The 13513-nt window shown below is 33.7% G+C and overlaps 1 protein-coding gene across 1 annotated transcript; it reads left to right on the top strand.

The window, feature by feature from the left end:
• Positions 1–4047: 4047 nt before the first annotated feature.
• On the top strand, positions 4048–4263 carry LOTGIDRAFT_111041 (hypothetical protein; the record flags this gene model as incomplete). Its single annotated transcript, XM_009047973.1, has 1 exon — positions 4048–4263. A coding segment is annotated over one exon (216 nt), but the record flags the coding sequence as incomplete, so codon positions are not given.
• Positions 4264–13513: the final 9250 nt, after the last annotated feature.

Genomic DNA, 13513 nt, shown 5'->3' with positions numbered 1-13513 from the left:
ATGACCATTCTTACTTTGATTTTTGATGTGCAACATATACTTCCAGTTTTACAGACGTCCGAAAACAGCAATTTTCGAAACTTCAAAGGCTCATATTACTTTTATTTAACCTTTGTTGACCTTTTGACCTGAACAAAGGTTGTTGCCCATTACGAGATATATCCGATAATATTTTCACTTTTGTCGTGCTCCGTTAACTTCCGGTTCTACAGCCAATTGAAAATCGCGATTTTTAACTTTAAAAAAAGGTCTATCACGTGACCTAATTTATATAAGCGAAAATTTATCTTTAGTCCTTTTTACACGCAATCTATTCTTTGAAATGATATATAACACTTGGTATTTTGATTAAAATTGAATTTGAAAATTTTGTATTGACTTCTATAGTAACTTTGCGTAATTTTAACGGTTTCTATAATCCACCGACAGTCACCGTTGCCTTAAAAAAACATTTAACTACGAATATCTCATGATCTAATGATTGTAAACACTTGAAATTTTGAACATCATTTGACATTGTACACATTATTACAGACAACACAAAATTTTTGCAGTGGGCCTGGCAAATCCGGGTTACTTTTACCTTTACCATAAATAATTCAAATTGTTATAACTCGAAAAGTTTGCATTTTTCACCATCGAAATTTTACAAAAAATTAAAGCACTATTTGGGACAATATCTGATAGAGTTACATTTTGTTTAGGCCTTTTACTTTAAAAAAGGGAATAGGATTTACAATTTATAAAATTTTGATATTTTGACCATTTACATGCATAATCTTGGTCTTTAGAAGGTTATTGATCTATGATATCCATTCATACTTTTATCTTTGATGTCCGACATATATTTTCGCTTTTACAAACGTCCCAAAACAGCAATTTTCAACACTTTTAAGGCTTATATTCTCTTTTATTTGACCTCTGTTGACCTCTTGGCCGAAACACAAATTATTGTACCTTTCCAAAAATATTTTCATTTTTGTTGTGCGAATTGAACTTTTAACTTTACAGCTATTTGAAAATTCGACTTTTTACTACCGAATGTTAACACCTTTTAGTACCGAATGGTATCAAATTCATGCGTCTTTTCACTACCGAACGGTAAACGGTTTAAACGATTTTTTCTACTATTGAACGTTTACATGCTTTTCTTTCCGGTAAGAAATCCCATTGTGACTTTAAAATGCAACTTTTTATCGATGTATCAGGTTGGATGCGCACTGCTTCGGTACCGTTATAACGGTTCTAGTTTATATTTGTTGTTCATGCTACTTTTGGGAGAAACGAAAGTATCTATTCGTGCTTCAAAATATATACAAACAATTTCGGCCAAAATAGTCAATACGTTTAATTTTACAAACAGAGCTAAAATTCAAGTTTAATTGTAATTCAAAGTCAAAGTTTTTTTATTTATTCACGAACCCGATGATGGATATATCTCCGACCAATTCAAGGTATGAAAATCTCCAGGTACTCTTTAAAAATCTGTATAATTTGAATAACTCAAAATCAGAAATCCAAAGGGTTCGGTCAAGCATAAGTGTTAGTAATATTAACCCGTAAACATTGCGACAATACGGCAATTGTATGATTATTTATTGCTATAAGAAATGTTATTAGTCATGATAGCAATGTTCACAATATCATTAACCATTATAATACAATTTGAATATTGTCCGCATCAGATCTATTTCGAAAGGCTGTTTAAAATCTTTTGAACTTCAATTTAATTTTGGACATTTAAATTTCTCACGTATAACAAGAAAGTTTTTAATTCTACCAAAGATTAATGCAATGTAGAGAAAATATAAAGGCCTATAGTTGTTGTTTAAAACACCGGAATCTATGCAAGAAGGGCTGGCTGTTTATTTATAAAGTTGTAATCGTATGTATTCAATTTCTTTGATAATCTTAAATACTTTTGAACCCACGTCGACACTCATAACCGTACAGTTGCCACTGCACACCACGAGAGTCATTACGACAGTCATTTTCTGTAAAAAGCCTACAGACGTTATTGCTCCAATCGAGGAACCACCAATCAGAAGGTCGTTAAAGGTATTGTAAAGAGGTTTTATATAAAGTTTTATGTGTATCAGGGACACTGATAGCATCAATTTGCACCATTCAATTTTTCAATCAGAAGTCGGTGGTTCTTGCAATTCCGCTTTAACTCAACAGTTGATGACGTCACTAATCGTAAAATAATATGCTGAATCACATATGCGATTGGTGACGTCATAAAACGCTTAGTTTAAGTTGAATTGCAGGAACCACAGAAGTCTGATTGAAAAATGGAATGGTGCAAATTGATGTTATCAGTGTCCCTGATACACATAAACATTTTAGAAATTATTTTTACAAGCCCTTTAAGTTGCCCCTCTAAATTCTAATACTCATGACTGTGCTCAATAATAATTCAACAATAATAAATGATCATTTTTAGTTACAAGAGAAATAAAAAAAAAAACATTGATTTAACAAACCGTGCAATCCATTGTTAAGACTTGCAACAAAACAAAGGCTTATCACGGAGAAAATATTCAGAAACATTCTTCTGTTTTTCTTGGTGTTATTTCATCAAAACACATTGGTTGACGCTTTTATACCCAAAATGTTTTTTCAATTTATTGCGAATGCCAATCGATAAACAGAATATTTGAGAACAATCCGGTTTCTATTAAAGTGTTAAAATTACAAGTCCTCAGGCACAAAAATTGAATAATCTAAAAAGTAGAGATACGTATTCAATGAGACATTGCCGTTTAACTTTTGGCTTCAAAAACTGTAACTGTAACTCAGGCCCTGTAGATGGCATATTATTCAAAGCGGATTGGCCTTCAAATAATGTGTCAGTTTCACTTTCATTAACGACAGATCCACGAGTAGTTCTTGGTCAAACAAAGCTTATTGTTTGGTTATTTTTTTTTTTTCAAGATAAAATGAAAAATCAAAAGGAAACCATTGTCTTATTCTTATTTAAATAATTGGAATTTTTACTTTGTCGATTGGTCTTCAGATGTCTTTGCAATGTTCGGCTGCAAAAGAACACGCAGTTACCTCCCTGTAGTCCTTATCAAGCTGCAGACCGAATTTAGAATTCCTTAAGATATTTACAATAGGGTTTTTCATGGTGAAGGAAATGAAAATGAAGTGTATCTCGAGGCTTTATCGCCCTAATTAACCTGTATTTGCTGCTTTAACCAGTTTTCGTAATTCTTTGTATGTATAGAACATAATGATTATAGAAATTATATTAAGAATAATTATAAGAATATTTGAATCAAAAAATGAAGCGCATTTTCGAAAATTTGGAGGAGCTAAAGTGGCTCAGCGTTTGTTGGCTAACCTGGGTGACTTTTTGATAATTGGCTTCATTACACACTGCATGGCATAGGCCGTCTTCATCGACCAAATAACTACATTTTATTTTGAAACATTTTGGACATGTCTTACAGTTTCAATCAATTTCCATGAAATTTGAAAAAAAATCAATCCTTTTGCCATTAATCGACAAATATGGGACTTTCCTTTTAAATATTAATCTTTTTTTAGATTTTTGTGTAGTTTTAAATTGGCAGAATATAATGTTGTGATTTCCTATATTTATTTGAAAGAACTTGCACAAATGTTGCACAATGTTCGTCACACAATGTGATTAAATAAAGATAGTTCATTGTCATGGCAACCAGCAGCATGAAATTTAACACTACATGCATAGTCGAAATCATAAGATATACACACAACATATTTCTTTTTTTTTCAATATTAGTGCACGAAAGAGTATTTGTAGCATATTACCGGATTTAAATGAAATTCCTTCTGAAGTACTGAAGTACTGTGTAGCATGCTTCAATCTTGGAAATGTGCCGAAACAATGGACCAGAAATTAATGTTACACATCCAATATTCAAGTCAGGGAGTGCAGATAAATTAGATACCTAAAATTACAGAGGTATATCTCTTGTTTCTGTTCCGAGAAAGGTGTATTGTCATGTACTTAACCAAGGACTTTCCATGTGGCTCGAACAGAATGATTTATGATCAGACTTCCAGAACGGTTTTAGAAAGAATAGAAGTTGTGAAGACCACATATTATCCCTTTATAACATAATAAATGATAGGAACGTCAAGCGGAAGCCCACTTTCATCTGCTTTGTGGATTTTAAACGTGCTTTTGATGGAACCCAGAGACATAAATTATGGCATAAGTTGCGAAAAATTCCTCAATGCCACACATGCTCTATACCTGAATACGACTAGTGCTGTTTAAATAAACGGTGAACTCAAATCATGGTTTGAGGTCAATTCAGGGGTAAAACAGGGTTGTATTATGTCACCTTCTCTCTTTGCAATATATTAATGATTTACTTGAGGAGTTGCAACAACATAAGTGTGGGATTCATATTGAAGACATGAATATCAGTGCTCTTATGTATGCAGATGATCTTGCCCTTATAGCCTCAAAATGGCAATTAAATTTGAACCCCAGCAAAACAAACATTGTGCACCACCGTCCCTCAATCAACTTTTAAATTTGTCTGTGGTAAAACTAATATTGAATACGCAGATGCGTATAAGTACTTAGGTTTATTGATAGATGAATTTCTTGATATGAAAAAAATAACTGAGGAACTGTTTAAATCGGCAAGTCGTGCGCTGGGCGCACTGTGTACTAAGTTTAAATTGACTGGGGGCATAAGCTAAAATGTGTTTAATAAATTATACAAGTCCTTGGTAGGACCAGTGCTGAATAACTGTGCTGGGATTTGGAGTACAAAGTCGTACTCATGCATAAATACCGTACAAAATAAAGCAGTTATAGGTGTTATAGAAGATACTCTCCTACAGAAGCACTGGCCTAGAGACTATGGATTTCAACATGAAAACTATTTCAATTCAAACAGAATATGTTTTACTGAAGATTGTTCATAGATTATTACTTCTGGAGAGATTACAAGAAAAAATATATTCAACTCAAATTCCAATGCAATTGTTTCAGGGAGTTGATGAAAGGGGTTATAATCTACCATGAACCAATATATTACTTAAGTTTTTATTTCTTTTATATGCAGTGACCAAACGTTTAGTATAAATTTATCTTGGAGCTCATTATAAAAGCGTTTGACAATGACAGGCATTTTTAGCTGTAGTATTGTGGGTCGCAATGAAGGGTATGATTTGGTTGTTATATTGGATATTTAGGCCGTTAGGTATGACTGTTTGTAGTTGGTCTATCCAAAAGCTTTCCCTTTGCAATCGGTTGGTTTTTTGGTTTGATCAATGTTGATACAGGTACTTTTTCTATAGGCATAACAAGAAGATCTTCAATGGAATGATTGGGTAAATTGAAATGATTCACAATCGGTCTATCTTTCTTATGGAGCATATCGAAGCGATGACCGCTAAGACGAGTACGCAACGCGTTTTGAGTTTCACCAACATATTGAACGTCACATTTTTTACAAGAAATTAGGTATATAATGTTTTTATCGATGCAAGAAAGTACTTCCGTAAGTTCGAAAGTTTTACCGTTTTTCTTGTTTTCGAAATAGTGAGATACATTTATATATTCGCAGGTACGACACCTAGAACCTCCACATGGAACAGAACCGAAACCGTTAGGTGGGGGAGGGGGTCATGTTTCTTTTCAATGGCCGAAAGAGTGTCGTTTTTAATTTTGCGCAAAAAAACGTTTAGAATATCCCCTTGTGAAATTCTACCGTGGAGTTGGTAAAAACACTTCGAATATTGCAACAAGAGGGGCGTTGGCTGGAGCTCCTGTTATATAAACAAAAAATACAGTGTATCGGACTGTAAATTGTACAGAATTGATAAGAATAGGCATCTATTTCATCGTGTTAAAATATGGTAATCATTGACAGGAGTGAAACAAAGTTGATATCATCGTATTTTAGGAATAATCAAGTCTGTTGATTAAGTGATATAGTTTTCAATTTAAAATGATCTATTAAACTTATAATAAAAGTATGTACGGAAAAACTACAAGAATTTGACCCATCTGAGTGGTACAAAGAGCTTTATGATGAAAGAAATCAGATATATGGCAATAAGTTACGCACTTACCGTACTTATAAGAATGATATTTTTCTTGAGAGTTACGCATAAGACTGTAAAATACCTAGATATCGTAAGCAATTGATTTGCCAACTGCGAAGTGGATCTTTGCCTGTAGCTTTGGAAACCGGGGGGTATGCAATGCCGCTTGTATATAGATAGGAATTTGCAAATTCTATACTATGCAAACTATTGAAAATGAATATCATGTTCACCAGGAGAAGCTTGATCAACTTTTTACAATTATCACCTATTTAGATTTTAATGTTATTATGGATTGATATTTATGTTTTAAATTTTGTGAATGTATTTCATGATTTTATATAAACGATTACCCAGGGTATATGTGCCACAAGCCTTTTTATGTTTATATTTTGTCATCAAAATATACTGCTCATACTGTATATATAGATACTTGATTTTATTTCATTTATGTACATAAATTACATTTATTTAACTGTTTATTTGTCGTTTTTAATGTGACACCTATTTTATCAGAGACGTCGCCTTAATTTAATCACTTATCGACGCATTTCAACACAAAAGACATCTACGTCAATTCATTAAGAGTCTCCACATGATTTTACGACATAGACGCTAAATCCGGTTCACAACCAAATTACTGTATTGGAAATGTAGGAAGCTGTATGTGGGGAAAAATACAGAATATTCTGTATTGTAAATATTGTCAGTTAGTTGCGTTATACATGGATGTAGAAAATACAGAATATACAATATAGAATGGCCATATAAAATGATGTTACGATCGGGTGTACAATACAATCTTAATATTAATGTACATGTATTTGTATATTAATGATTATCTTTATATATTTATCAATTATATTAATGCCAATATATTTTCTATATAATTAAGATTAATACAAGTACATTAAGTTATACATTCATTAGTTAATTTGATTTAAATATGTAGAAAATATAAAACACATAGAATGGTCATATGTCATTTTGTAACGATCGGGTGTTACTTGATTAACTTGAAAATCTAAGTTCCAGATTTCAAAAGCAAATATCTATTTATAATTTTCTTTTCTATTTTCTATTTTCGTTTATATTGCATATAATATGTAGCGATCATAAAATATTAAAATAATAGAACATTTTCAAGACGATTTCCCCATTATAGGTGAAGTGTCGATTAATCAAAATAGAATAACGGTCCTCAAAGATCCAGTTGACGCTCCCAAATGCGGGCAAATGAAAAAAAAATATGAATTTACCACGATTTCTTCATTTCTTCGATTTTTCGATGCAACTTTTTGCAAAAAGTAAGTAGCGGTAATCCCCAACAATGCATGACACCAAAAACTAAAACCATTAGTCGGACTGAATTAAGCATTGGTTCATATGGACCAATGGGTGTCAGATAAAAGTGTGTACCACAGTGCTTAAAATGTCGCCATATTTTATAATTACAGACGAAACATACTGAAAGTGATACCGATCTCAACAATGTTTGGCTATTCCGATCTGCGTCTAATACCTTGACTGAAATGGACACCTTTCTTGTATTACGAAAGTTTGTAAATAAAGCGATTTGATTGGATTGTACTTTACCAAATACTGCCAATCATAGGCCTCGATTACACTCGGAGCCAAAGTGTTTACAGGCTTTAAGTGGAGAGCACTGATTGGATGTGTTCAGTACTGTACAACAATTGGATGTCACCGCAAATTTTAAACCACCCGGAGGTCACGAGACGATTTCGTGACTTCGGCATTTTTGTGTGGCCACTCGGTGTCAACTTCAAGCCCACATGTCAGACGCAGTATTCTATTCACCACCTGACGATTATCTACGAGAGTATCTTTTCAGAATGAAAATCCTACCGTACGTTCCTCTTAATTAATATACAGTGGCACAATGACCAGTATCATACTGTTTGTTTCAAAAAATACTAATAAGATGATAAAGGGTAACAACAGGTGTTGGAATCAGAATGTAAAAAAGAGGAATAAAGTCGTTTTACTGCGTGAAAACACACCATTAAATGTCGCTGCGACCACGTTGCCACAAGGTCGCATGTCCTCATTCAATGCACTGAACTGAAACCCGCTCGTAAGCCATTGGCAGAGTACCTGGAAACCAACGGCATACCACTCACCGTACAGAATGTTTTGTCTCCACCCATGCACGGACCACTGGTATACTCGTCTTCCAATTTATAACCAAATCTGTCTTGAACAGATAGGCTAAGTTTTTATTGTCAAGTTTCTTAACACTTTTTCATTATATCCCATCAATTTAACAAGTTTCACTGCAGAAACCTCAGAGAACATCTTCTCCCCCATTTGTTGAAAGCTTTTCCCCCTTATTATTTTTTCTTTTCCCCTCTTTCTCACATTTTTTTCTTTTTTTCGGGTCTTCTATTTTTCCAACAGTTATTAGATAATCTAACCAAACCAACGATTACCATTCGACTACAAATCAACAAGATATGCCATGATCAGAACAAGTTTGGAAGAATGAAGGAGATCGAGTAACCATTCAGGGTCGAGTTTCACCGCCATGTCATTCAACCCGACCAGATCTAACGAAGAATCAACAACCAAACCAACAACACAGAATTAACCAATTTGAACCAATTCAACTACCAATTACTACAACTACCAACAAGTACCTAGTTTGCGATATCAGCATCCGATGGAAGCAAACGTTAACTTGTCATCTACCAACCAACCTTAATTAGGAAAGCTCTGGTCATTAGAGATCCAGTGGAGATTCTATGAATCATTAGATGAGGGAACAATTTAGGCGGCTAATAATCGCCAAGGGAGGCTTGCAAGCAATTACTTCACTATGTACAAAAATAACAAATTTCAAAGTGTGGAGGAGAGCGTGTTGGGGGGGGGGGGGCTATTTTTTAGTGGATGGTATTGACCCCAGTATTAACGCCACTGTTGAGTTCTCTATAATTAAGCATTAGAGTTTGTGTCTACCATGTTAACATTGTCAACTAAAGTGACTAATATTTATGGAATGTATTCCGTCATATGATTCACGATTTTACAAGTGAAATCAGTAAAAATAAAATTAAAAAAATATTCGTCAATGTTATGTAACCCACGCCTTCTTTTCTACCAATAGTTTTCTATATACAATCACAACCTGTAACCAATCAATTCACTTCTATATAAGAGGATTGGTGACAGCTTGCCGGATGTTTTGTTATTGAGTCCGGGTAAGCTCCGTATAAGTGTTTAGAGTTAGATGCCTCCAGTCCCAGTTTGTGCGTGAATTCATTTATTATAGGCTATTCATATCTCTGCCCTTCTATACGAATGTAGATACGCACTGCTAATTTTGAATCGGTTTTGTTTTTTGTCTGAAAGTTTAAATAATGTAGCCGCTCCATATGAAAATCCGGGCTTTATTGATCCAGGATAACCCTTCGCACATTATGAGATGAAGTGATGATTCTTGCAATAAGCTGATGGAAAGGTTCCTGTTACTGCTCCTGGCACTAATAATAGAAAAAAGGATACGTCAATTTATCAAACTGAAAACTATTCAGATGTATATATTTACATAACACAATAAACATATATCATGATACAAAAGAACGTATCATATATGATAAACACTCAAATGGGTCCAACTAATTTTGCGGAAACTGGCATTGCTACAATATGGATAACTATATTTTTACCATACAATGTAACGAAAAAACTAGAACAAGAAAGAATAGTTAACGTCTATATTATGTAATGATGCTCATTATATCTCACTTTTCACTTTTCAGTTTTGCTTCATTTTAAGAATAAAGCCGTGATATTAAAAAATATCCATTCCGCACAATACTTTGCACGTAATTGGGTGGTTTGATTAGTTGATTTAAACAATATTCATTCATTATTTACAAATTTTATATACATATAAATATAAACTAGATCCACAGGCTTCGCGAGGTTCTGATGCAGTGCGTAACAGTTTTGATTTTACGCTTAAAACTGTGCCGCAAAGTATCGTAACAGAAACATAATTTTCTATCATAATTAACTGGATATAGATCGCCCAAACGCAAAGCATATTCGACAGATCGCTTCAACTCACATTGTATTCAACAACAGTTGAAGGGAGCAAACTACCTTTATCGTTTAGACCACAAAAAAACTTACAAGCGGAAAACCGACTTTTTCAGATAAAATTCATCAATTTCAAATGGCGATAAAATCGGAAGTAAACACCGTACAATAAACGTTAATATACCATTGGATAGATCTCGTCGAGAGCTATCAAAATTGTTCTGGTCACATGATCATCAAAGGTCTAGGTCACGATATACGACCCTTCAAAGTATTCATATTTTTCAACCGGAAATAAATAAAGAGCAAAATCAAAATTCAAAAATCGGTTCTCAAATATAATTTAGCAATCGATAGTAGATACCATAGATATCAAATTTACACAAATTGGATTACACCCTGAGGCTCATTTCGATTTATAGAAAATTACGCACAGTTACTATAGAAGAAAGTACAAAATTTTCAAATATTAAAAAGCGCAATTTTGATTGAAATATCTAGTGTTATATATCATTACAAAGGGCAGATGAATACTAGTAAGGTTAAATAAGAATTTTTGGTGTATATAAATTAGGTCACGTGTCAGAGCTCTTTGAAGCTAAAAATCGTAAATTTCAGTCGGCTATAAAACCGGAAGTAAACATTGCACAGCACAAATGAGTATATCACTGGATAGATATCATCAAAAGCAACAAATTTTGTTCAGGCCACAAGGTCACCAAAGGCCAAGGTCACGAAATAGGACCCCTTGAAATTTTGGACATTACCGAAAAACTTTAACCGGAAATAAAAGGAAAGCAAAATCGAAATTCAAAATTCGGCTTCCAAATTTCTTTTCGCAATCGATTGTGATATCCTGAAAAATCAAAATTATGAAAAGCGCTTTATACCCTGAGGCCCCATTTTGAATTTTACAAAAGTTTGACATATCAATATGGCGGCTACTCTGTTACATCCGGGTCGAATTTTATGATTTTAAGTTTTGTGTATGGCCATTTGTAACATATTGCAAAAAGAATTTTTGAAATATCTTCAAAATTCCGGAAGTTGATTTGTATATTTTAGAAGCGAATAGCGTCAAAACCGGAAGTTATATCGAAATTTCGAAAATTAGTTTTTGTTTGCAATAAAAGTCTCTATCTCTATGTAAGTTTTCAGATTGATCAAAATAGATTTGTAGAAGTTAGAAAAAAGGTTAAAAAAGTTAGCGACAAAAGTCAAAATTGTCGATATTTTCAATTGCTATTTTGTAGTCATTAGCGCGAAGTAATAAACAGTAAAGTTTGAGCAATATCAGATCAGTATTAAAGCTGATAAATGGAAAAAATCGAAAAAGAGCCTTTGGACACTGCTCATTTCCGGTTGATCATAATGGTGCCAATTTACATTTAACAAATAAAGGACCACTATTTTAACTAGCAAACAGTAACAGACAGTCTGTAGCATGTTGCCTTCTTAGAAAACAAGCGAGGGGGAAATTCGGAAAAAAAAAAAAAAAAAAAAAAAATAGTCATTTGCAAAACAAAGCAGTGCGTTCGAAGAACAAATTGATTATTTACCATTACCATTTGATTTATATATGTCACTGTCCAGAGAATATAACCAGTTTACTTAAAACTTGGCGACTATTAGTTTTTACTTTTTGCTTTAAATCAGTAGTCTATTGCCTGCCGGCATAATAGTATCGAAACTGAAGGTATTTCTCAATGATAGCTTTTATCAAAAGTACTAATCGATTATTTCAACCTTTATTTTCGAACATGTGCTTCCTAAGACCGGCAAAGATCTTCTTATTGATATAAGATTCAAGAATTGAATTCACCAATTGATGACATTTAACACTAGTCATCTTAATTGAAGCAGAGAAAACATAGCGCCGGAAGAACTTTTCAGACGTAATACATATATCAACAACATCATTCGATGGAACTGTTAATGACCCTTTAGATTTCAAGACTATCAATGAATGCACAGGTGAAAGTTGCGTTTCTGACAGAGCATTTACGCATGTTTCACAAATTATACAACTTTTCAATTTAAAAACAACAAATCCAGCTATATAGGCAACAATTTTATGGGACAAAGATGACAAGAGATGAGGATTTGGCGTATAACTGTAATCTTCATGAATGGGCTGCAACATAAAACTATCATCGCACAACCTATTTCTAATCAATCAACTCAGATGCGGACACTTCCGTATCAACATTGTTGCACAGTATACGGCTTGACGTAGTCAAAATAGGGACATTTTCAAGAGCCAAACAATTTCCTGATCTAATATCTTGTATATCATTATGTACATGTAACTTTTTATAAGACGTTTTGAATTGTCTAGTAGGATTATTATTGCACCCTCCCAAACTCCTAATTTTACGAAAAAAGAGTTCGATATGGTCTTGGCTGAACATGTAAGTTAATAAAAATTGCATATATTTCCCTGATAAAACCAAATCTTCGAATAAAGATTTAACACTCTCAATGCACAATAGAAAGTCTATCAATCCTGTTTTTCTATTACTCTTCAGTATACTGGGTCCTAATATAGATTGCCGCAAAGATGAAATATATGATTTAACAGTGGACAAAAAATCATTTATGGAAAGATAATTGGTGAGTTTAAGAGTAGCCTTCCATTCAAAAGGCGTTTCCATTAATAAGATGATAAAGGGTAACAACAGGTGTTGGAATCAGAATGTAAAAAAGAGGAATAAAGTCGTTTTACTGCGTGAAAACACACCATTAAGTGTCGCTGCGACCACGTTGCATGTCCTCATTCAATGCACTGAACTGAAACCCGCTCGTAAGCCACTGCCTGGAAACCAACGGCATACCACTCACTATACAGAATGTTTTGTCTCCACCCACGGACCACTGGTATACGATAATGGAACTCGTCTTCCAATTTATAACCAAATCTTTTAACAGATAGGCTAATTTTCTTAACACTTGTTTTAATTTAACAAGTTTCACTGCAGAAACGTCAGAGAACATCTCCTCCAATTTTTGAAAGCTTTTCCCCCTTATTTTTTTTCTTTCCCTCTCTTTTCTCACATTCTTTCTTTTTTTTTTCAGGTCTTCTAATTTTCCAGCAGTTATTAGATATTCTACCATTCGATTACCAATCAACAAGATATACCATGATCAGAACAAGTTTGGAAGATTGAAGGAGATCGAGTAACCATTCAGGGTCGAGTTTCACCGCCATGTCATTCGACCCGACCAGATCTAACGAAGAATCAACAACCAAACCAACAACACAGATCATCCAATTTGAACCAATTTAAGTACCAACTACTACGACTACCAACAAGTACCTAGTTTGCGGGAGGCTTGCAGGAAATTACTTCACTATGTACAAAGACAACCAATTTCAAAGTGTGGAGGA

Source organism: Lottia gigantea (assembly GCF_000327385.1).
Source record: "Lottia gigantea unplaced genomic scaffold LOTGIsca_12, whole genome shotgun sequence".
Taxonomy (NCBI): domain Eukaryota; kingdom Metazoa; phylum Mollusca; class Gastropoda; family Lottiidae; genus Lottia; species Lottia gigantea.
This window is presented reverse-complemented; position numbering and strand designations above follow the sequence as displayed.